This window comes from Bombus affinis, chromosome 6, assembly GCF_024516045.1.
Source record: "Bombus affinis isolate iyBomAffi1 chromosome 6, iyBomAffi1.2, whole genome shotgun sequence".
NCBI lineage: Eukaryota > Metazoa > Arthropoda > Insecta > Hymenoptera > Apidae > Bombus > Bombus affinis.
Window position 1 is genome coordinate 385,084 of NC_066349.1, and position 26,726 is coordinate 411,809.

At 33.5% G+C, this 26,726-nt stretch overlaps 1 protein-coding gene across 7 annotated transcripts; it reads left to right on the forward strand.

The window, feature by feature from the left end:
- Positions 1-1,307: 1,307 nt before the first annotated feature.
- On the forward strand, positions 1,308-25,798 carry LOC126917848 (trans-1,2-dihydrobenzene-1,2-diol dehydrogenase-like). 7 transcript variants are annotated; one of them, XR_007711096.1, is made up of 7 exons: positions 1,308-1,502; positions 5,102-5,182; positions 13,423-13,624; positions 14,204-14,495; positions 19,210-19,607; positions 24,475-24,693; positions 24,817-25,798. XR_007711096.1 is itself a non-coding variant. In XM_050725203.1 (6 exons), the coding sequence occupies exons 1-6, from the start codon at positions 1,476-1,478 to the stop codon at positions 24,576-24,578; spliced, it is 1,104 nt and encodes a 367-aa protein (XP_050581160.1). In that variant the 5' UTR covers positions 1,308-1,475; the 3' UTR covers positions 24,579-24,743. The 7 variants fall into 7 exon arrangements, 6 of the variants coding, with proteins under 6 accessions (XP_050581160.1, XP_050581161.1, XP_050581163.1 ...); XM_050725203.1 differs by lacking the exon at positions 24,817-25,798 and having other exon boundaries at positions 24,475-24,743; XM_050725204.1 differs by lacking the exon at positions 24,817-25,798 and having other exon boundaries at positions 5,105-5,182; positions 24,475-24,743.
- Positions 25,799-26,726: the final 928 nt, after the last annotated feature.

The following is a 26,726-nucleotide window of genomic DNA, read 5'->3' on the forward strand; positions in this document are numbered from 1 at the left end:
GTACGGAATACCACTATGGGGGACGGCAGCAATGAGCCATATAAACAAAATAGAGGTAATACAGGCTAAAATACTCAGAACAATAGTAAACGGACCTTGGTACGTCAGATACGAAGATATACGAAGGGACCTGGGAATGCCAACGGTCAAGGAAGAAATCAGCAGATACTCCGAGAAATACAAATCAAGAATAGCAACACACATAAACCGGCTAGCTGCGGAAACATACAAAATCACAAATATGGACAGAAGACTAAAAAGGAAGCACCCAGCAGACCTTATAAAGGACATAACCTAACAAACACGAGGATGGTACCCCGCTGGGGGTAGCCACCAACATGCTAATGTAACCGCTAAAAAATTCCACCAAATGTCCAAATTGGACAAATAGTGAATTTAAATAAATAAATAAATAAAAAAAAAAAAAAAAAAAAGAAGCACCCCTTAAATATTTTTACACCTGTGGCCGAACATCCCGCATAATTCCATTAACGCGCACGCTATTAATACATTTACTGTAATTTGTATCAGTACAGATACAAGCTTTCTATTATAATGTACTATTATAAGGACTTTCTGTTATAATGTATTGCAATTTAATACAAATAAATATAAAGTTGCCGAGATTTTAAATAATATAAATATAAACGAGTTGAAGTTTTATAGCATGGCACTCGAGCATTGCCATACCAAATGCAATCTACGACATTTTACGCCGCCTTCGAAAAGGTTGCTGCAGTATACTTATTATACTGTAATATGTAAATAGAGTAATCTTAACCATTGTTATCAACGGGGATCAAGCGAACTTAAAACGCCGTGCACAACCACATACTCGAGGCTGTAAGAAATATCTGTCGTAATTCAATCAAAAATGAATATTATCTATTTATTGAGTTTGAGTTAGCTTCTCGAATCCGACCGACGCGAGGCGACTGACGACACTACGTGAAATAATAAAAAATATTATTTTCATAGAATAATGTTATCTAATTAATCATTCGCCTACTATTCTAATAATTGATTCGTTATTATTTCATGCAACCCAACCCTCTGGCAACGGCATTGAAAAATCTAAACCAAATTGGAAACATAGATCATATTCACTTTTAATTTAGCTGTAAATTATAATCATAGAGATATAAGGATAGAGTGCGAGGGCGAGCTGAGAAAGCGAAAGCGAAAGCGAAAGAGAACGCTGCATAAAGGCCTCTTGTGTCCTTGTCTAATAACGCATGCTCATTCGTATAGCAAACATATAAGTGTATAGCCAACACAAATATTGTCAGTGTCATGCCTGATTAGACAAGGACAGAAGACACTTTTATGCAGCGTTCTTTCTACTCCTATATCGCATCCACTTACACGATAATTTAAGATTATATGACTCGCGTATTCTAACTCTTTGTATATCTATGGTTATAATAGACATTTATTGCAGTCTCACAGTTGTTCGAAATTTTTAGTTTTAGAACATGTCTAAGAATCATCGAAATGGAAAGGTAGGTAGCATTTCTGCACTTCCATCAAAATTACTATTAACAAATTGAACACTTTAAACACTCCATCCATTACATAAACCTCTATTATATAATTGTGATAGTATGACATATTTTTAATCTTCTAATCTATGACCTTCTATCTCTAATCTCTAATCTTCTATCTATGAGGAAACTTCCTTTCTGCTGTGACGTCCATATCTCATAAAAAGGTTAATTGAAAGTTAGTGGTTTTCACGTTCGTGTTCTATGTATATATGTAGCGCTTAAAGTTCTAAAACAGACAACAATTTAAATATCCGTGAAAGTCACCTTTTATGAACATTGTAAGTTATAATTTAATTTTATACATATAAGAAATCATTCATATTATAATATTGTAATATACATCTATATAGATATTGCATACATATGTATGTATGTTAGGTTAGAAAAATTTACCAAATATCCAGCTGGACAAATTGTAAAGTACAAATTAAATAAATAAAAAAAAAAAGAAAAAAAAAGAAAGAAAAGATATGTATCTATATATATATACGTACAGCAAATTTCCAATTAGATGAATTTTTTACTGTATATTCCAAAAACAATATGTAAAACGATTTTAATTAATATTATCATTTGTCATTTTACATCTACCTATTTACAAAATTACTGTGGACTTGTCTAAAACCACCAGAAATGAATAACATAAAAACTTAGGACTTTACCGTGTCGCTGCTGTTACTGCAAAAAGCACACGACCACAAAGTATTAGTAATAGTAGTTGGTAATATTAGTATTGCTAACTACTATTACTAGTAATAAATATTAGTAATAGTGATTATGACAACAGTCAATCATATACATTTTGAAAATATTTAGATTTTTTTCTTTGGTTATACTAAAATAAATTCTCTCTTATTTAAGCAAACGGCTCAAAAAATATTTGTTTAGGTATACAATATAATGTATATCTCCTATATGATCATAAAATGGTACATGTAACTTAGAAGAAACCATGTTTAGAACCTCGTATGACTGGTTACTACTTACAGACTTATTAATATGTGTAAATATTTATATTATATTTAAGAGATTTATGGCCTAACAAAATGATAAGCCTCATTAAATAGACATAGCGACAAATGATTTCTATCAGACTGTTTTAACATTATTAAGCGAACTATTAAGAATGATATTATTTTACAATTTTCATGTATAATAAAGATTTAGAGGTCGTCTTCAAATACTTTAACAAATCACTGAGTATCCTAAATCTAACTTACAAAAGGATATTATAAAAGATGTATACCAACTTTGTCTATCTGAAATATCTCTTATTACTTTAAATAACAGAAAACAGTTAGTTATAAAATATATTTAGATTCTAAAACAGATCTAATATAATGACGATGTATTTTCTTTTATATATATATATATATATATATATATATATATATATATATATATATATATATATGGTGATATCATATACAAAAGATCTTCAGAGTCCTTTCAAGACCTTTTAAGACCTTCATGTCAGTTTCATTTTTAAGTGAAATGTCTTATATTCCAATTTCATAAAATGTTGAATACTGAACATAAAAGTACTTCATTAGATTAATTGTAAAATTCAGTGTTACTAAGATTCTTTCTATCTTTCTTTACAGAAAGATTATTTTTATTAGTGTTTTTTAGATGTGTATGTGTGCATATATTGTTTATCGTAATGAGGCTTGTAATTTAGTACAATCTTTGCTTAGATAAGTACACGTTTAATATCTTAGATACAAACAAACAGTAAATAGTGACTATTATAAACACCAGTGTTAGATTGTTGGCGTTATTCTTACAAGAATATTGATATTGAGACATTGTGAAAGTCTAAACCACACATATTTTTCATACCAGAAACACAATTTTTTGGCCTGCTCGAACCTTACAATTGTTATTTTTGGATGTTTTGTTGGGTAGTATATCAGTAACACTGCAAAATATAATAGAAATATTTCACAATGCAAGTAATAAATTCGACAAACTCAAATGTATGAGGAATTATTTTCAATATAATCCCTATTCTATTGAAGTCAGACATAAAAGTTATATGCCTTGACAACATAAATTCTACAGAGCGTTTTACCTTTTCGCCTAAAAAGAAACTATTACAACAAAGTATATCTTCCTCCTAATTTTTTGTAAATAATTCTTATTCTTCTCTTATTATTTGAAACAATAAAAATGAAGTGAACAGAGTTGGAGGAATACCCTGTATAATACTTACAGCAGCTACAATATCTACATAAATTTTAAAACATTTATCCTATTTAATATTTTTTAAATTTAAGTGACACAATCTTAAACTTAATAATTGTCAATTGTATGAATTTAAAAGTTGTGTTCATGTGTTACAAAGCCTAAAAAACACGAAGAGTAACATGCAGTTTTGTAACAAAATTTTACTTGAAATCTTTTACGCAAACATTCTATGAAGATAAAAAGAACAGTACATATTTTCCTAAGACCTCTGTTATATGATTTTTTGCTGTCATATCCCAATTGGTTATAAGTTTCAAACATAATAATGATGAATGCACATAATTCTGTTCATATTCAATTGTCAGTAGTCGTTGAAATCCATGATTGTTTTCCAGATTGGGGTTAGGTTATATAAACTTTTATATGAATAATCTAATATAAAAAAAGAATATTTATATGTATCTAATGTTGATATTGACAAGATTTTATGTAATTATTCTATTATACATATACAATTAGCGATATTTAATTTTATTACTAAATGTATACACATCTTCGTATTTACGAGTTATATTTCTTTAAATATTTATATGCAATTATTCTTCAACCTATTTGTTATTAGAAGTAAAAATACTACTCTTATTTATGTAAAAATATCTCTAGAATCTTCAGGCGACTCTTATCTTTTTAAATGGGACTAAATGTAACATTTAAACATGATAAATTATGTATGAATTTTTTTCTAAAGCTCAAAAATTGCCTTTATTATAACGTATAGTCTAACCTATATTCTAATATTCTACATTTCTGATATTTTAATGTATTCTAATATTCTAACGTATTCTAATATTTTATAACTCTGGTATTCTCATATATTCTAATATTCTATAATTCTGGTATTTTAATATATTCTAATATTTATATAAAAGCATTGTTCTTTATTACTTAACGTACATAATATACGTCACCGTGATTCTTCAGGACTAACGTTACTCTATTAAACCAGTTGCACTACCAGCCAAATCTGCATTAACGGATTCTGCTATTAGCTTTTGTGAACAGAAAGGCCGCAGATTTGATATGGGATCAGTTTTATTCGGTTATGTTAGCGGACTGTCAACAGAAATATAAGAAAACCTCGTGCAGCGGATCTTCGCAGAAATCAAACAGATTCTGTTCATTAATCTAATCTATCTATTTATAATAAAATACTGGGAAAAATAATAAAAGATATACCGAAGAAAATAGTAAAAGTAAAATAAAAAAATATGGTCACAGTTATAATAATAGTTCGCCCGAGTTTAGTTCTGAATTGTCTAAATGTCTAAATATTGGCAAATTTTCTTCGCATTCTTCATTATCAGCAGACTGGTCTTCTTCGTCCATTGCTTGTTCTGGATTTATGTTACATGTTGATGGTTAATGGTTCTGATTGGATGTATGGGGTACGTAATAATGACGGTACTTTTGATTTACTTAAATTCTTTAGTTATTGCTTATGAACTCTGTTTTTAAGGCTAATGCATGAGATATATGGATCTGATGTTTCCGTAGCTCTATTAAATATATGTATGCTGTAAATTGTTCTTACAACTATTTTTGCAAGCGTGAAAATTGTCTATCATATTTGTAAAATTTGTTTTTAGATTCCGCTGCGTCTTCTGCTAAGTGGCCTTGAGATTAAAATGCATTGTTGAAAACTGCCTGCTACGTATTAAAATTTTGTGTATTGTTTGTGGCATTGGATACCATGAGGATGCCGTTTTAAATAATTTTGCATTGTGAAAACAATGTGATTTAAATTTCTTTAAATCTATAGGAAATTGACAAGATATTGTTATTACAATCGTTCGTAAATTCTGGGGTAGGTTGATGTTTACACCTGTTGTGTTTGCTAATATTTGTGTTTGTTGGAATTTGTGTTTGTTGCGTTCTCGTCATTTGAATTCTCGCTACCTGCAGGTTTAGGAATAACTGTTATATTTCTTTTTTTCAATGAAGAAGCTATTTTTTGTCGTCTTTTTGTTTTATTTACCATTTTTCAGTTCTCATTCTGTGAGATATATGAATGATGCATTCCAGAAATCGAATCCACGCATGAAGGGGACTGAAGTCACGTTGTAAATTTCCATTTTTTTTTTATTTAATTTGTACTTTACAATTTGTCCAGCTGAACATTCGGTCAATTTTTCTAGCTTTATTGCTAACTAACATGTGAATGGCCAACCCTAACGGAATACCATCTTCTAGTTTATTTTATTTCTCTTCTATTTTATTTCTTTGGTGAGATCAGGGGGGTGTTTTCTCTTTAGTCTTCTTTTTATGAGATTTCTGCTCGTTTCAGCTGATTTGTATGTGTTGTCATTCTTTTCTTATATTTTTTTGCGTATCTGCCGATTTTTTCTTTGATCGTTGGTATTTTTAGGTCTCTCCGTAAATCCTTGATTCTGACATACCATGGGGCTGTTGACTATTGCTCTGAGTATCTTCGATTGTAGTGACTCGAGTTTATTTATGTGACTCATTGCTGCTGTCTCCCATAGTGGTATTCCGTACGTTCAAATTAGTTTTATTATCGTTTTGTAAATTTTTAGTCTATTTTCCATGCTGAGCTTAGACTTTCGACTAGTTATCCAGTACATCTGTCTTCCTTTTATCCGTATTTTGTCTATAATTGATTTAGTATGCTACTTCCATGTAAGTTGTGTGTCTAACTGGAGTCCTAGATATTTAACTTTTTGCTTTGTTTGTCTTATGTGCGTGCCATTCAATTGGATATTTGGTGGTTTCTGTTTTCGTAGTGTAAATGTAATATGGTTGCATTTATTGGGGTTTTCTTCTGTTTGTTTATCTTACAGCCATTTTGAATTACTTTTGCCGTTGTATGTTACTCGTGGGTTCTTCATTATCGAGATATTTGCAAAAAAACAGTCGATACCACTACAATCAATTTAGCCCATATGTGTGTATTTGTGAAGCTCACTAGCATAGCCGCTTGACGATCTGTTTACATCCATCAGTCATTGATCTGTTTACCTTGATGTTAAATTTTACAAAACTAAATAATCGTTTACAACTGCATATGTGAGACTGCAAGAGATTTTTCTAAAAATCTATTTCGACGACAATTTTGACAGTCGAACAATTAAATTCCTTGATATTATGGTTGAGATGTTTGCAATTTTTAATAATAGCAATACGATGTAAAAGGCTAATATGAATTGTAATTATATTATTATTTATTATCCAAAATCATAGTCAGCCGTTTTACGGTGTGACAGTTGGATTTAAAGATTAAGTCAAACTTAACGCAGGTCATTAATGATAATTTTTTTTCACTATGCAGTTGTACACAGGACTGCAATATGAAGGATATATAATAGGAATACTCAATGAAATACTCAAGCTCGCCTAGCCTTTGTTTATAGTTAATATATATTACCTGATACTATGACATAAACAAAATGTAAGATATGTAATGTGTTTTTTTTTGCGTGAGGAGGGGAAAATGCTGTAACGCATGCCCAGTGACCCGCATCACTGGGTTATGTGGGACTCGGGCGGATGTTGTTGCCATACCCACTAAAAACCCCTCCTCCTTCTTCCTCTGCTTTGAGGGCAGACAACCCCGGTAAAATAATAATAAATAATAAAGCTCAGAAGTAGTTGTCTATAATTTAATCCGATTATGTTTGCTCGAGATTTATGACAGTAGGCTTGAGCTCGAAGTGACACAACTGGTTACTAAACGTAGCCACGGTCACGGAATGGACGTTTTTACCTAACAGAGGTATGGAGTTGCTGTATAGCTCTCCTTAAAAATATAGTTGTAGCGGCACACGTGCTCGAGGACAAATCAAGCCACGTGTAGTTTTGCCTCGGAGTATCATTATCGTAGGACACACACATATTGCATTAATAATCAAACTCCGAGCAGAAACAATGTCGCCGTTACGTGGAACCGTCTAACAAAGGCGATTGGAATTTTATCGGTACCCCCTCGACCAATATAATGTAAACGAACGCGGTCGTAAGGAGAGAAGAGTTTCATCAGTCTCAATTATGTGCGTTGGTCCAACATCAGCGAGTTACACACGTCCTAGCGAACATTTTTGTATCTTTTATTGTTGAAGATATACTCTCTACGCTTCAACAAGTGTTAGTTAGAGTTCTATTTGTACTGTGGACAAGTAAGTTGAGTTACACTTGAATTGTGGACAAGTAAGTTGGAGTTCGACTTAGACTTTGGAAGAAAGCGCGTTTGCTATCCCATTAGCATCTCGAGTATCTAATCACCACGGTTACTTGTTAAATTCTGTAATAATCATATTTGTACCAATAAATATCATCTCTATTGTATAACAACAATCTAATTGACTAATCCAAATGAAGATTCGTTACACGCCCCCAACCCCGATGAGAGCTCGACATATATATACACTCCTGTTCGGGCAGCCGAGGAGGACGGACGTGTCTAGACGGTCGTCCTCTCCAGGTATAAGTGAATAGGGAAAAAGTGCTTCAAAGTAATAGTGCTGCAAAGTTTTTTTTTTTTTTTAATTTATTTATTAAAATTCACAATTTGTCCAATTTGGACATTTGGTGGAATTTTTTAACGGTTAAATTAGCATGTTGGTGGCTATCCCCAGCGGGGTACCATCCTCGTGTTTGTTAGGTTATGTCCTTTATAAGGTCTGCTGGGTGCTTCCTTTTTAGTCTTCTTTCCACATTTATGGTTTTGTATGTTTCCGCAGCTAGCCGGTTTGTGTGTGTTGCTATTCTTGATTTGTATTTCTCGGAGTATCTGCTAATTTCTTCCTTGACCGTTGGCATTCCCAGGTCCCTTCGTATATCTTCGTTTCTGATGTACCAAGGTCCGTTTACTATTGTTCTGAGGATTTTAGCCTGTATTACCTCTATTTTGTTTATATGGCTCATTGCTGCCGTCCCCCATAGTGGTATTCCGTACATCCAGATTGGTTTTATGATCGTTTTATATATTTTTAATTTATTTTCTGTGCTTAGTTTGGATTTTTGGCTTGTTAGCCAATGCATTTGTCTCCTTGTTTTCTGTATTTTTTCTACTATTGATTTGATGTGTAGTTTCCAGGTGAGTTTTTGATCTAAGTGGAGTTCTAGGTATTTGACATGCTTTGTTTGCGTTATATGCGTGCCGTTCAATAGGATGTTTGGTGGTATCTTTTTCCGTAGCGTGAATGTAATATGGTTGCATTTATTGGGGTTTGCTTTTATTTGTTTTTCTTGTAGCCAATTTTCTATTTTTACGATATGTTCTTGTAGTATTTTGACTGCCATTTCTGGGTTAGTATGCCTGACTAGTATAGCTGTGTCGTCCGCGAATGTCAATACTGTGCTGTTGGTAGTTGTTGGTATGTTCGCCGTGTATAATGTGTATAGTATTGGGCCTAGAACGCTTCCTTGTGGTACCCCGGCCTTGATGTCTTTAACTTGAGAATGTGTGTCCTTGATTTTTATTACGAAGGTTCTGCTGCTTAGGTAGGATTTTATTAAGTGGTGTATTTGCTCCGGGAATTGTTTCCTAATTGTTTGTAGTAGACTTTCATGGTTAATTTTATCGAATGCTTTCTCTATGTCTATAAAGAGGGCTGTGCAGTATTCCTTGTTTTCTAGTGCTACTATTATTTCGTTTATAAGCCTGTGCATTTGCTCTATCGTGGAGTGTTTGTTTCTGAAACCAAATTGGTGATCCGGTATTAGTTTTTTTGTCTCTATTATTGGTTTTATGCGGTCGTATATTATCTTTTCCAGTATTTTGGAAAATACTGGAAGCAATGATATTGGTCTGTAAGATGCAGTTTGGTGCGGGTCTTTGCCAGGTTTATGTAACATTTTGATCTGTGCTAATTTCCATGGTTTGGGGAAGTATTGAATTCTTAGAATTGCATTGAATATTATTGTCATTAGTCTTATTGCTTTTGGCGGAAGGTTTTTCAAGATTTTACCATTGATTAGGTCGATTCCTGGCGCTTTGTTGTTTTTTGTTTTATCAATTATGTTTCTAATTTCTTGTGCCGATGTTTTAGGTATGGTGTATTCCTTGTCGGCTGTGGTAGTAGTGGTTTGTGGATCCTCCTCCGTATGTCTTTTGAGGTTGCTGTTGTTGATAATGTGTGGTGTGAATGTGTTGCAGAGGTGGTTGGAGAATTCTTCAGCTTGTTCTTCGTTGCTTCTTGCCCATGTGTTATCTGCTTTTCTGATTGCCGGGACGGGTATTATTGGCTTCCTTATTTTTTTCGTGGCTTTCCATAGTGAATAGTTGGTGTTCTCGTGTGTGGAGAGTGTCCCTATGAACTTTGCGAATTCGTTATCGTTGTGCTCCTTTATTTTGCTTTTTTTATTTCCTTTGCAAGTTTGTTTAAGTGTTATTTGTTTTCTCGGGTTCTGTATTTTTGCCATTTTGCTTCTGCTTTTCTTTTTTCTTTGATTTTGTCGAGTATTTCTTGCGGGATTGTTATTGTTTGTCTGCTGGTTGGTTCGAGAGTAGTGGTTGTCCTTGCTGCTTCCTGAATAGTTGCTGTCAATGTTGCTACTGCCTGTTCCATGTGTTCAGGAGTTTTTAACGGGATGTTGCAGTTTATTTTGCTTTCTATTATTTCTTTGAAAGTTTGCCATTTGGTGGTTTTATTGCATAGTGTCTCTGGATTGCTATAAAGTATCGGTTTGTTTTTGTATTCAATTATTATGGGTGTATGATCGGAGCTGAGCTCGAGGTTGGGTGTTATTTTTAGTTTATTTGTGTTTAGTCCCCTTGTAACTGCAAAGTCCAGAAGATATGGTTTTTTGTTAAGGACAGTCGGCCAATGTGTCGGTGTTCCTGTGGATAATATATTGAGGTTATTATTTCTAATGTATTTTTCCAGTGTTCTACCTCGAGGTGTAATGTTTCTTGACCCCCAAAGCGTGTGCTTTGAGTTGTAGTCTCCCGCTGCGATGTACTTGTCCCCTAGGTCCTGGAAGTATTCTTCCCACATTTGTGTTGTTATTTTGTGTCGCGGAGGCACATATACTGCTGACAACTGGAAGTAGTTGCTGCTAGTTTGAATTGTAACGGTGGTTGCTTGTAAATATTCTTTGTTAACTTGGCTGTGTAGATAATGTTTGATATCGTTTCTGACTATCACTGCTGTCCCTCCGTGAGCTTTTCCTGAGGGGTGTTTGGTATCATATATGGTGTAGTATGGTATTTTCAAGTAGCTTTTTGTAGTGAAGTGTGTTTCTGAGACAAGTAGTATGTCTATATTATTATTGTATATGAATGTTTTAGTTTCGAGGGCCCGTTGTTGTAGGCCGTTTGAGTTCCAGGCTGCTATTTTTAGAGTGTCCGTTTTTATTTTTTGCTTAGCACGTTTGTAATTAGTTGTAGCATGACTATGATTTGTTGGGTTTGCTGTTTGAGTACTGCGTTTTGTTCGCTTATCATTCTGGTTAGCATTTCGGTGTTCTTTATGGATTGTTTGAGCAGTTCTTTGATTTCTGCAGTGTCATTGTTACTATTGCTGTGGTATTGGTTGTGTGTATGTGTCGATTGGCTGGTTACTTGAGCGTAGCTTAGACCACCAATGGTGTTGGTGCTGATAGATTTGGTGTTTGTTGCTTGCTCTGTATTTGGTATTATTTCGGGTTTTGTGCTGTCCTGTTGGGCTTGTGTGTTAGTAATTGTCCTGCTTCGTAGGGGCGGGAACAGTTTACGTTGTAATTGTTTTCTGACTTCACAACCTTTATAGCTGGCTGGGTGGTTTCCGTTACAGTTATAGCATTTAACTTCTTCTATTTTTCCAGAATATGGGCAATGTATAGTTAAGTGGTTTTTTGCGCATTTAACGCATGCCGGGGTTCTATTGCAATAGTTTTTAGTGTGTCCGTATTGTTGGCACCTTATGCATTGTGGGATTTCTTTTTTATGTCTGGGTGGCTCCACTTTTACTATTGTGTTTAGTAATTTTTCTATATCGTATATTTCCTTGTTGTTGTTTTTAGGTTCTAGTTCAACTAGGAATAGCGGTAATGGTTGTTTGGTATCGTATTTGTTGATGTTATTAATTGACCTTGCCTGGTGTCCGATTTTTGCCAGTTCTTCACTTATTTTTCCGGTATTTGTTTTTGGGTGTAGTCCCCTGATTACTGCTTTGTAGCTTTTGTCGGTTTTGAGCTGAAAAGTGTGATATGCTGCGTTTTTTTCCTTTAGTGATCTTGTAATTTTTCTGAATATTTCTGGGGTGTTGGTTTGCACTTTCACCTGGTCTATTTTTATCTGTTTGATGATATAGTTGTCTTTCCCTGCGATGTTGTTTAATAGTTCGATGAGGGGGTCAATTATTTTTGCGTCTACGTATATCGGTGGTGGTTTGGGAATACGGTTTGTCGGACTTTCCGTTGGGTCCGTTGCTGCCTCTTCTGGCAGTGCGCTGAATGGATTGTGCAGCTTGATATCTTGTAGCCATTGTTTTTTTTCGTATGTATCGATTTTCCTCGCGCTTGCGAGCGGGGTTACCTTCCGTTTTTTGCTGGAGGTTGCCACCGTCCAGCTTTCTTCCTGGTGTATTGGTATATTTTGTTCCCCGTCGGATTGTGCTGTTTCCATAATATCATCATTTTTCTCTACATATGTACAGTCTGTAGCTTTATTTATGAAAAATGTTTCACCGGAGTTAATTATTTTTATTGGTGGAATCTGCATGATTCCACGTTTTGTCTATTTTTGGCCATAACTTTGTCCCTTTCTCTTCTCTCTTGCCGCACTTTCACTGGAGCACTGTTTCGCACGTCCGTTTAGGTCGCCTGCCCAGGGGGAACTGATGGTAACGCTGTCGAGGAAAACTATGATGGGTGTGCCTAAGGGCACGAAATCATCGGATTCGTGGAGAAAAGTCTTCGTTCGGAAAGTGAGGGAAATTGGTGTTACTGTTAATTGGTCAATTTCCATGTTGGTGGTTAGGGAAGGGTGCTAGCCGCCCTTAGGAGAAAGTTGCTATCGAGTAGCGTTGTTCGTGAGAAAAATAGATTTCTCCAAGTTTCCTGTAGTTGGAACAAAGACTATTTGTCGGTTTTAAGGACTTTCGTTAAATAAATCTTAAGATTTATAGCGGGTCCTCGGGCTAGCTGAACATGTGCTGTGGAGAAGCGTCAACATCTGGTAATTGTCTTACTCGAAGAATAGAGTCTGCGTGTGGCGAGCCACGGGACAGAAATCGTTGAAATGCTTACCGTCGTCCCAAGTATTTCTTTTAAGGAGAGCTATAGAGTTACTTCATGCCTTTGTTAGACAAAGCGTTCATCCCTTCACCGCGGCTACGTTCGGCGACTGGTTGTCGCCTCGAGCCCAAGCTCACTATCACAAATCTCGAATAAGTACAGTCGGATCGAATGACAACAATTTCTTAGTACGGCTATGGTGAAATCTGTATTACAGTACTAAGGGATCTTCCCAAAGTTCCAAAGGGAAGGTTCCGGTGTTCTTTTATCTCCGACATATATATACATTAATAAGAAATACCAATTGAAAACATGTACTGATTTTCTCAATCAATTCTAGTATATAAGAGAATAACAATGTTACTATTTATAACTTTAAATTAATTTATAATTGTTTACCACTATATTATTTAGTAAATAATTAGCTTCTTTTAAAATTACATTATTACAGATGTCCATTCATTGGGGTATAGCAGGTGCTGGAAAAATATCACATGATTTTGTAACATGCTTACGAACATTACCAGAATCCGAACATGTAGTTCTTGCAGTAGCGGCACGTGAACTATCAAGGGCACAGAACTTTTCTAGCTTACATAAAATTAAAAAGGCGTTCGACAATTATGTAGAGCTAGCGAAAGACAAGAATATTGGTATGTTTCATGTTTTTTTAAGCTGAATTAATATAGAAACAATCTTTTTATAAACGTTTTTGAACGTTATTGAATCTAACAAATCCGCCTTACTCTCCTTGCCTCTGGAAACGCAAGAGCACGCAAGAGCAAGAGAACGTACGTTCAGTTCCTCGCTTGAGTGCGACCCATACCATGGTTCCTTTGGGACCTCTTATCCTCATAATGAGTGGAATACGTTACAATAAAAAACAAATTTGGCCTTGAAAATCATGCTCCAGATCAATTTTGCACAAACATTTTATTACAAATCTCCACCGATCCAGATGTTTAGAATCACGCTACGGTGGTTTTTACACATACTTTTCATACACCCTGTACATTGTACACTGTACATACTCGCCACTCGGCAAGGAAATCATACACGCAATTCATTTACCACTCGTTTTTTCATCACTTCGACAATTTCTAACTTCGCATGCGCAATTACTCTACAGATACGCACCTCCGAAATACCGAAAGCTAAATAAGATAGCCAGTTTTTGTGAAATAACACAAAATTGTTGTAATCTATTGTTTTGTATTTTTTTACATTTACAGATGTCGTATATATTGGAACGTTACATCCTCAACACTTTGACATTGCAAAATTAATGTTAAATCATGGGAAACATGTTTTATGTGAAAAACCTTTAACTATGAATTTGAAGCAAACAACAGAGTTGATAAATTTAGCAAAGCAGAAGAAGTTGTTCTTAATGGAAGGTATTTGGAGTAGATGTTTTCCTATATATGAAACTCTTAAAAAAGAAATTGAATCCGGAAGTATTGGAGATGTTCATCAAGTTCTTGTATCCTTCGGATTTAGAATGCCAGATGTTCAACGACTCAAGTACGTAAACGATGTTTGTTTTGTCCTTTGTATGCATTTTAAAATTAAAATTGTGGATGAAATTATAATTCACAATACTGCATGTAAGTAAGAAAGATGGTGTCTACTGAGACAATTTTTAATGTTAAGATTTGCTAGGTTGGATATAAAGGTTTTTATTTTCTTTACATTAAAACTGCACACAAATGGACTTTTCGTGTGTCAGAACAGTCGTCGATATATTAGGTCATCCCATAAATTCGTGCCGACTTTTGTGTATACATTTCATGTGTCGATTTATAAACATACGGCAATAAGGGACCAATTTTTTTTTTATTTTTTTATTTTTTTTTTATTGAAATTCACAATTTGTCCAATTTGGACATTTGGTGGCATTTTTTAACAGTTATATTAGCATGTTGGTGGCTACCCCCAGCGGGGTACCATCCTCGTGTTTGCTAGGTTATGTCCTTTATAAGGTCTGCTGGATGCTTCCTTTTTAGTCTTCTGTCCATGTTTATGGTTTTGTACGTTTCCGCAGCTAACCGGTTTGGGTGTGTTGCTATTCTTGATTTGTATTTTTCTGAGTATCTGCTAATTTCTTCCTTGACCGTTGGGATTCCCAGGTCCTTCCGTATGTCTTCGTTTCTGACGTACCAAGGTCCGTTTACTATTGTTCTAAGGATTTTAGCCTTTATTACCTCCATTTTGTTTATATGGCTCATTGCTGCCGTCCCCCATAATGGTATTCCGTACGTCCAGATTGGTTTTATGATCGTTTTTAATATTTTTAATTTATTTTCTATGCTTAATTTGGATTTTCGGCTTGTTAGCCAATGCATTTGTCTCCTTGTTTTCTGTATTTTTTCTACTATTGATTTGATATGTAGTTTCCATGTGAGTTGTGTATCTAAGTGGAGTCCTAGGTATTTGACATGCTTTGTTTGTGTTATATGCGTGCCGTTCAATAGGATGTTTTGTGGTATCTTTTTTTGCAGCGTGAATGTAATATGGTTGCATTTATTGGGGTTTGCTTTTATTTGTTTTTCTTGTAGCCAATTTTCTATTTTTGTGATATGTTCTTGTAGTATTTTGACTGCCGTTTCTGGGTTAGTATGCCTGACTAGTGTAGCTGTGTCGTCCGCGAATGTCAATACTTTGCTGTTGGTAGTTGTTGGTATGTTTGCCGTGTATAATGTGTATAGTATCGGGCCTAGAGAGGGACCAATGCACTTGAGAAATGGAAAGAAGTTGTACAACGAGAGAGGGATTACATTTTTTCGTGAAACTGAAAGGTATGTAAACAATCTTAACATATATAACCGCTCGAAAAACGGAATGAACTTATGGGATGACCTAATACATAGCCAAAGTTGAGAGAAAGTCCAAAAACAGTATCATTATCGTTGTTACAAATCTTCAAAGCACAGATACCGTCGGGTCTGTGCTGTCAACGTTGTCATAGAATGTTATCAGCGTTGTCATAGACTGTTGTCAGCGTATTTTAAAAAGAATCATTGTAACGAAGTTAGTGAGTGACGAATAGTGATTGCGCAAACATAGATTGCCGGAGCATCAAACGATATTGTAACAATCATACCGTTACCAAATCTACTAGCACTATACCATTTTCCTACATATATATATGCCTAAGATACAATAAGTTACATATATATAAAATATGTATGTATGTATATTTCAATATTCCTATAAGATATACAGGGTATATTGTTTAATACTAACCACCATTTTTCGAGTGTTTCCAATAATATTGTAACCTCGCGTGAAAAGGTCCGCGCGACGTCCTTCATTGTCTAACCGTCAAGGCCCAAGCACCGTTAGAAAAACCCTCAATAAACCTAAGGCCCCGCCATAAACCGAGTCTTATTAGTTGGCAGGAAGCTTTAATCGTACAAGTATTTTCAGTTTATTACTGGTACTTAAAAGGTCCTTAGGTCTATTGTACATCCTTCCAAATTACGGAGAAAGGAAGTAGTTACCTAATGGGAAAAACGAAATAATTGCATAACGGAAAAGCTGGTTTTTCCCATAAATAATGTCGCCCATGAATCACATTGGTAAGAGGCTTCCTCCCATCTTCCTTCCCAACATCGGTCATAACCAATCAGCATCGCGGATCATTGCCCTCACTTTCCTAACTAAAAATGTAAGCAACGAATCCGCGTTCTTTGTTCAAAGGGCACACCCATACTGAGCTTTCCTCCGTAATCACATCGGAACAAACTTCAGAGTTCCTTCGGCTCTCACAGTGCCTACAGTTCCTAGAGTTTCTTCGGCTCTCACAATACCTACATGTCCGAGAGTTCCTTCGGCTCTCACGGTGCCCAGAGTTCCTACAGTTCCTTCATCTCTCAGACTGTTCCTACTGCTCCGACTGCTCCTACTTCTACTGCTTCTACGCCATCAGGAGAATCACTATATTGGTTCTCATAACCAACGCACAGTCAAGGTCAACATATATACGGATTCTCTCATCTAAGAATAATCCTTCTCATAATCCATATCATAATCAACGGCGTTACTACTTTGTGTGATTGTATAAAGTGTTGAAAATACATAATTTATAATTCTGTGAATCATAGTGTTATACTAACTGAATCACCCCTATTATCCTAACCGAAATCAGGGGATCGAACTATTCGTGGTGTCCATTATTATAATCGTAACGGGAATTTACGACTTCCGTTGACGCGTATTCTCGCGACCGCATCTTCCCGCGATAGCTCGAAAGTACAAATATGCTAAAGAATTATTTTGAACAAAAGACATTAATTAGTTTTCGGCTCGCTGTACATTTGGATATTAAAAATTTCTCAATAATTCTTTTTGTTGAAGTGATTCTCACTTTTAGGAAAAAATAGCCTTTTCTAGGAACATGCCTTGCACAGATGATGCAGCGGGGTACAGATAGACCAGTATTTCTTAATTATATAAACACCCATAGGCCCATGGCTTCGGAGCTCTTTTGTAAAATAACGCTACCAGCGTTCGGATCTGGACTAGCATACACTGTACCTATACTTAGACTTAAATATATTTCTATTATACATTCATCCACGCATTTCCTCTGTCTATTACGAGATAAACCTCAACACTTTTTCCATGAAAATTCAAGACCACCTCAACGTTTTTAAATGACAACGTGTATCGAGTCCGGCCGAATAACATGTAAAAACGAACACGACACAATTCTATGTACAAAAGTAAGAAAAAAATATAGAATAAAGGCTTTTCATTCTCGGCTGTTCTCGAGAAAATCGAGCTTGAAAATTTATCAAGTATATTTGAACATAGCTAATTTCGGACTGGTGAGGAATAAATAATCCACAAGAGATCATCATACGTGCAAAAATAAGTCAAAAATGTAGAATAAAATTTTTTCATAAGACGCTTTGTTTCTGTACGAAAAAATAAATTTGAAAATTTATCATACGTATGTACTAGGCTAATTCTTAACTAAACATGTCGAACCGCTATTTTTCTGAAAATAAAATTTTTAACGGAAAAATTTTATTCTATATTTTCGACTTATTTTCATAAGTAGAATGTCCTCCTGTCGATTCTGTCCAATCTAAAATTAGCCAAGTATATTCGGAAAATTTTCAAACTTCATTTTCTCGAAAAACAAGCCGAAAGTGAAAAAATGTTATTCGATATCCCTTTCTTATTTTTTCACAAAGATCACATTGTGCCCACTTTTACATATTATTCGGCCGGATCCTCTATGTATGTATTTTGGACTTCGCGGAGTTGTTGCAATCGTCAAAATGAATACAATAACCTACTATATCATGATTTTGAGATAATCTTGACATGAATTGAAAATTGACCTTGACCTTGAAAATTGACCTTGAATTCGGAAATTTAAATTGGAGCAATAAGCAGTAGATGATTGTAGTGTGTAATGCGAAGCAGTATTATTGTGTGTTGTCGGCGAATTCTTCAAATAAGCTTATTAGTTTGACAGTTTTAATTTTATTTTGAATATGTAATTCGATCGAAATAAAGTAATTTTTCATCTTCCTTCTGTTGATCCAATCTAAATTTTTTAATTCAAAGTCATCTGAAGGTCATAGTATGGTGGAATTTGAATTCTTCTTGGGATCAGCTACAACTCTAGGAAGCTCAAAATATATAATATTGTATACGGTGCCACTTTAAAAAGTCAAGGTCATGTTGACCTTTTATTAAGCAATAATTTGTCGGAAATTTTTAATATCCAAATGTGTAGTGAAACAAAAATTGATTAACTTTTATTTAAAACACTTCTTTGTAAAATTATCGGAAATGCTTGAAAAATACTGGTCATTCTCAAAGGATAAAATTTACCGAATGTCCAACTGGACAAATTTTTAAAGTGCAAATTAAATAAAAAAAAAAATCTTATAAGATATACCCTCTATATCGGTATATTGAAATCGATACAATAAATCATATTTTATACAATTTACTTCGCCTTCTTGTATTCCGCGTTTTTGACGTTTTCCAAATATTTCTATAGGTAAATGACTCAGCATCAAACTTCCTACATTTATAATACGTTGTGTATTAACGACTGCAATTTAATTTCTGTGTATCTGTAATATTCATTAATTCTTTATTCTAGGCAGTATGCTAAAATCTGTTAATTTTTATTAAATGCATAATACATTGCAAAATGCATTATATATTTAAGTCAAACTTATTATATTACAAAATACGTTAATCTGTTTAGCATAAAAAGTCTAGGAGGCGGTACCATATTGGACTTGGGCGTGTATGGAATTCAATTTGCTTGTTTAATATTTAATAATGAAACACCTCATACTGTACAAGCTGCTGGGTGCTTAAATGAAGAGGGGGTTGATCAATCTGTATCTACTACCTTTCTTTACAAAGGAAACCGTACTGCAACCATTATTACTCACTGTCTAGTTGATTTACCGAATGAAGCTTACATCATTGGTACAAAAGGAATGATAAAAGTTCCGAACTTTTGGTGTCCTACAACGGTAGAATTGCCAAGTGGTAAAATAAATATACCACTTCCTGAAACTGAATATAAGTTTAATTTTATCAACAGCGTTGGATTTGTTTATGAAGCTAATGAAGTTCGCAATTGCATTTTAGCAGGTACTGTTTACCTATACTTTAGCGTGTTTTGAGATTTTCTTTAAATTCAAAGTATTATTCACAAATTACCAATTAATTAATATTCACTTTAACCAAACAACAAAAACATTTGAATCGTTTGAATGCCACTTAATCTTTACTAACCGAAAAATATGAAACAGTACAATCTCAGCGGTATCCGTAACACTCCTTTAACTACCTCAAAATGAGCATTCTTATGTAGTTACAAGTTTGTAAAAATATTATAATTCTGTTTTAGAATTTTTAGTTACATATTATTAAACCAGGCGCATCATCAATTGTATTGTAACTCTGTATAAACCATCCGCGGTAGCATTTTTCGATATAAGATACAAGTAGCGAATGTCTTATATGCATTATATGTGCCCTATGTCCTATAGCGATGGAATGGTTAAACAAGAACAAGAGATATTACAGTGATCAACGCGAATTTAAATTTGCGATATGCATTAGATGATCTTTGTAGAATGATCCATCCTAAACAAACATCTGAAAAATATAGTCCTTCTTGGAGCATTCATCTTTTACTGTTGACTTTCTTTCTGAAAATTCTTTACTAACTATATTTACTAACTAGATTTACCAGTGCCAAGATAGCAATTAAATTCAAGTGTCGATGACGATAATGTCATACTTACGAAAAGCTTCTCTTTTGTTATTAGTTGCTTCCGAAAAAAATTTGTTGCGTCGCATAATTGACAGTAAATAATTTTCCATAAATATATATAATTATATATTGCAATATCTTTTAGTTAACTAAATATAGTTACTAATAAGTCATATAGGGATCTTCAATTAACTATGTTACTCATATGACAATCTTAAGGATATTTAAATATCCATATTTAATTTTTTAATCGGCGCCCTTTATTTTAGCATCTCGTTAAACATACTGGGGTTCATCGTATATTGTCGCCTTCTGTCATGAAGTTTCGGCATTCACATACATTCCTCAGCACTCAACATCACACACACACGCGCGCGCACACACACCTACACGCACTTGTTCCATTACTTTAGGCGTTACACACATACACGGTAGAAATTATTTTTTTTGTTTTTTACTCACTCAAAAATATGAAAATCGTTTAAAACATTGTTTTTTGTAGATTTTATTATCAATATTTTTTTGAAATGAAACTATGCACTAGTCAAAGTCAACTCAATTTCTTTTAAATGTAACTATATGTTAAAGATAATATATTATATATTACAAACGTATTGTATATTAGTATATTAATATATTGGGTAATATATTAAATAATAATAAGTTATTAATTTATTTATGTCAAAAAATCATTGGTTTAACAAATATTTTAACTTTTATTGTGTAAAATTAATCGTACGAAAGGCAGGGCAAGACACGCTTTATTATTTGTTTTCCTTGTCCATCAATGCGATAATATTTTATGTACAAAATAAACATTGAAATATATGTGCTAAAATAATGACTTTTCGTTATATGTAAATAGGTTAATCGCTTTTTATGAGGATGCCAAGTAAGATCGATTAATATATTAAAAGAATTATATATGATTCTATTAAAAAAAAATTGACTTAGTTTTCATATATCCTTTGCGCTCCCCCCTGCAAGAAAACTGCTAAAACCAAATTATGTCCACCTCGAAATTTAACTTTTATTGGGACACTGTGTATTTTTATTACTGTGGACTTATTTCATTTTTCAATTGTCCGTCCATTTCCATGCATTACGTCAATTTGATTCATTGATTTCATTAATGAAAAATTAGTTTTTTTTATTAAGAGTAATATCCTTGCATGAATATAATAACTTTTAAGATCCATATTATATATATATATAATATTATATAATATTTTATATATATATATATATATATATATATATATATAATATTATATAATATTTTATATATATATTATATAGAAAAGAACCATATAGCAACATTTATATAGAATTATTACTAATATTACGAATTATGTTCCATAAATGATCCGTGTTACCAATGTTTACATACATTAATCTAATTGTATCGTATAACTTGTATTACATTGTCTGTTTAATTTTAGTTAAAGCAAACCAAAGTACAGAGTATAAGATCAATTGTCAATACTTTAGCAGATGATTCTACAGCTTGAATCGATGGAGATCACCAAAAAAATAGTCGCAACACTGAATTTGATCTTGATCTTGAAATGTCATTTCAAAATCTTGTTGCATCGTACTTTTACTTATCATGTAGTGCAAAAGTCTCAGAGGAACCATAGGCTCCAACTCAACAGTTCTATTGGACAAAAATATTGACATTAATTCTATATAAAAGATATGTATAAAAAATTATATATTATATACTATTGTCGTATGAAAATCACAGATATACCATCCGATATCCCATTTCTTCTTTTTTTCTTTCTTTTCGAATTTGTGTAATAGTCATACCTGCATGTCAACTTCTACATGACCATCACTATTGTTTAAATAGAACCAGACTCACATTTAAATTTCTACATTTTATATTCTGGCCAAGTCTTCCCCCAAGATTACGCATTGATTGTTGACAAGGGAAAGCATATTAAATTCGTCATTTTAATTGTTCAACGGATTTAATCCGTCCACCTGAACTGAAATGACCCACGGAACTGATCCAACTGTAGGATAAAACAATGATCTGGAACTTAAAGACAATACATGAGACAGAAGCAACTAAGAGCAAGCTGAAGAATTTTCTAACCACCTTTGTAACACATTTCCTCCACATAATATTAACAACAGCAGCCCCAACTGTCATACAAACTTAGATGTACAAAACACTAGTACCTCAACTGACAAGCACTACACCATACCTGATACAACAGCACTAGAAATTAGAATCATAATAAAGAAAACAAAAAACAATAAAGCACCATTAATCAACGTAATCAAAGGTAAAATCTTGAAAAACTTTCCGCTAAAAGCAATACAATTAATGAAAATAATATTCAATGCAATATTAAGAACTCAATAATGAACCTAATCTATAGAAACTAGCGCAGATCATAATGTTACCTAAGGCAGGCAAAGACCCACACCAAACTGCATCTTACAGGCTAACATCACTACTTCGTACGTTTTCCAAAATACTAGAGAAAATAATATACGACCGCCTAAAACCAGCAATAGAGGAAGGAAAGTTAATAGCAGATTACCAATTTGGATTCAGAAACAAACACTCCATGATAGAGCATATGCACAGGCTCGTCAACGAAAATTTACTAGCAATAGAAAAGAAACAATACTGTATAGCCCTCTTCATGGACATCGAGAAAGCATTTGACAAAGTGAACCATAAAAGCGTCTTATAAACAATCAAAAAACATTTCCCAGAACAAATCCACCACTTACTCAAATCATATCTAAGCAACAAAACCTTTGTATCTAAAAATAAAGGACACATATTCTGAAGTTAAAGAATCGAGACAAGGGTACAGCAAGCAAACGTATTAGGACCAATATTATACACACTATACACGGCCAACATACTAACAGCAAAATACTGACATTCGCGGACGACACGGTTGTACTAGTCAAGCACACTAATTCAAAAACAGCAGTCACATTACTACAAGAGCATATAACAAAAATAGAAAAATGGCTGCAAGGTAAACAAACAGAAGCAAATCCCAATAAATGCAACCATATTACATTTACACTACGAAAACAGAAACCACCAAATATCCAATTGAATGGCACGCACATAAGACAAACAAAACAAGTTAAATATCTAGGACTCCACTTAGATACACAACTCACATGGAAACAACATACTAAATCAATAATAGACAAAATACAGAGAACAAGGAGAGAAATGCATTGGCTAACAAGTCGAAAATCCAAATTAAGCATAGAAAATAAATTAAAAATATACAAAACGACCATAAAACCAATCTGGACGTACAGAACACCACTATGGGGGACAGCAGCAATGAGTCATATAAACAAAATAAAGACAATACAAGCTAAAATTCTTAGAACGATAGTAAACGCCCCATGGTATGTCAGAAACAAGGATTTACGTAAAGACTTAAAAATACCAATGATCAAAGCCTGCTGGCTGCTGAAACGTGCAAAATCTATATCAAAAATAGGCTAAAACGAAAATATCCCACGAAGAAAATAAGTTAAAAATGTAGGATAAAATTTTTCCATTTAAGGACTTGTTTTCAAAAAAATAAACTTTAAACATATTTAATTACGTACTGGTCCGATAGAAACGCATGGTACATTTTCAAATTTATTTTTCTCGGAAATAAAGCCTCTTATGAAAAAATGCTATTATACATTTTTGACTTATTTCAAATGCAGTTTAATTTTTTATCGACTTTTATTATCTTTTTATTTATCTTTTTCAGTCCAAAATTAACCAAATTTAAGTATGCTTTTGAAATCTTCAAAGTCGATTCTCTCGAAAACGAAGCTTCAAGCAAAAAAATATTATACCAAATTTTTTTCTTATTTCTTCCTGTCGAGTCCCTCCCTATCAGATTGTATTGTGATTACCATGCCACCTTATATGTATATGTGTATATACATGTATATATGTATATGCACTTGTACATACATATATAAAATTAATGAAATTCTAACATTTTTTTCAAGAGAACGTTTGATTTGCGATCCTTGGTTCCTTTAAGACTTTTAATTTTCACAATGAATAAAATACGATGCGAAAAAAAATTTGGTCTTGATTTTCAAAGTTAAGGTCAATTTGTCAGCTATCTTGTTTTTTGCAGATCTGTAGAATCACCTGCCAAAGCTACGGAAAATAACATTTTTGCAACCTGTACATATCTATGTTTATTATTGCTAACTTGGTTTGTTCCGTTTTAGGTGTAACTGAAAGCTCTAAAGTACCGCACAATGTTTCTTTATTAGTTGCACAATTAGAGGACGAAATTCGAAGGCAAGTTGGAGTTACGTATCTTGAAGATTAAACCTTATCATAGACGAAATAATTTCAACGTAGTTAAATGTTCTGAATAATGTGTAATTACATTAATTCATATCAGAACTTTAGAGAAGCTTTCTTGTATACACATATATGTATATGTAAGATATGCTCTGTATTAAGAATAAGTAAACAATTTATGCATCGTTAATGTATTTTGTTTTCGCTCCTATATTCATTTCATGATGTATTTGAAAAATACTGCAATAGATCTTTTATTGCAGATAAAAGCTGTATGCCCTATACAAAACATGTATACAATATAACTACAAACAGTATGGAACGTAAGAAAATATTGGTCACGACTATCATAGCTACATTTTACGTCTTCAAATCGATGGAGATCTATCAAAAAAATATTCTGCAAAATGATCCTTTACTGTGGAACTCAAATTCGTATCTTTTTTCATTGGATGTTTTTCATTTTCTTGTCATGTAGAGGCTAAATCTGAACTAATCATGTGTCGCGACCTGATCGTTCTTTAAAATATTTCTCTTAAAATACTATAAAAGTTCCATTACTATTTAAGCTAACGTTTTACATTATTTTATTAAAAAAAATATAGAATCCGAAAAATAGTCAACAGCTGCAGAGAACCTTCAAATTGAATCGGTAATTTTCTACCGGAAAGCACGTCTTCGGTTTCTTCGTTGAACATTATTTGCTAACAACTCTTCGATAAAAAAAAACACTTGCTGTCAATTCTTCGGTCAGAACACACTTTAACTTGTTATTCGGTCTTCGATAAGAACACAACAAAATCTCTTCAGTTGCAACACTCACAAACACTTATATTATTCAAAAGCTGTTGGAAATAAATAGTGATATTTAAACTGTGAACTCAGTATCAAAGTTATTCAAACTACCCCTATTATCTTAACCAATATAGGGAATCGGCTGATTCGTGGCGTCGATTATCGTATCGAGACGGGAACTTACGACTCTGACGCGTTATACTGCGAACGCGAATATGGTCAAACACTTACGTTCGTCAAGTTGCTGCAAAAATTGTAAATTCTCATATGGAGTTATTCTAAATTTATATCGGAACACTGAAAAATGCTTTCGTATACATATTGGCTATAAATAATAAGTATACATTTTTGCATCAACTGATTTTATTGAAATTTTCAGTATGTATGTATTCATCTCACGTGTTGTATTCGTTATTGTACTTTGTAAATAATAAAGCGTTGTGAACTAAATTAATGCCGGAAAAATGTATTTTACCCTGCTCAAAACGGGTATGATACTTCGACAATATCGAAATACTGTGTTTTGTGTTTCAGTTTCATTTTCGTAAGTAACAAAAGTTGGAAAGATTTTTCGACTTTTCCTCTTATATTTTATATGGGTTCGTTCCTATCTTATAACCTTATTGTCTCTATAATCATTTGAAAAAATTAAAATTAAGTTCACTCCAAAACATTCCAATTTAAACAAATGTTACATTTTCCTCCAAACCAATTTCCACCGTAGATAAATTTAAATCAAAATTAAACTTTATTCTTCGTGTCTTCGACCTATTTCTCATTATCATTCTGTATTTTATTATGAATATTATCATTCTCCTTAGCAAAATACCTCTCCCACCCTCCCTCTCCCTCTCTCTCTCTCTCTCCTCTCTCTCTCTCTCTCTCTCTCTCTCCTCTCTCCTCTCTCTCTCTCTCTCTCTCTCCTCTCTCCTCTCTCTCTCTCTCTCTCCTCTCCTCTCTCCTCTCCCTCTCTCTCTCTCTCTCTCTCTCTCTCTCTCTCTCTCTCTCCTCTCTCTCTCTCTCTTCTCTCTCTCAATTGTCGCATTTTCAAATACGAGACAACTTTTATAGAAAATTTTTGTAAAATTATTTCAAAGTTGTTGCGAAAATAGAATATAGTAGTTGATATAATTATCCACTATAAAATTACTCGCAACTAATTTATCTTACCAGAAAAAAATTTTGCATGTAGTCTTCCCATGTAGAAATACAACACGGACTACTTGTTCTTCGTTTTGTCTTCGCATTTTTCACCAGAAAGATATCGATCACGCTAATCAGATCGCATAACTTTCGAGATTTATGTTACAATATATTTTCCATATCTCATAGGATATACATATGACTATAAGAGCGGCTTAAACATCTTACCTCAAAG

What these genes read in the sequence shown, in the direction of transcription:
- LOC126917848 (XM_050725203.1), top strand. Translation starts at nt 1,476, where the DNA reads ATGTCTAAGAATCATCGAAATGGAAAG. An exon ending in AGCGAAAGACAAGAATATTG is followed by an intron (nt 13,625 to 14,203) that starts GTATGTTTCATG and finishes TTACATTTACAG; the next exon opens with ATGTCGTATATATTGGAACG. An exon ending in CCAGATGTTCAACGACTCAA is followed by an intron (nt 14,496 to 19,209) that starts GTACGTAAACGA and finishes TAATCTGTTTAG; the next exon opens with CATAAAAAGTCTAGGAGGCG.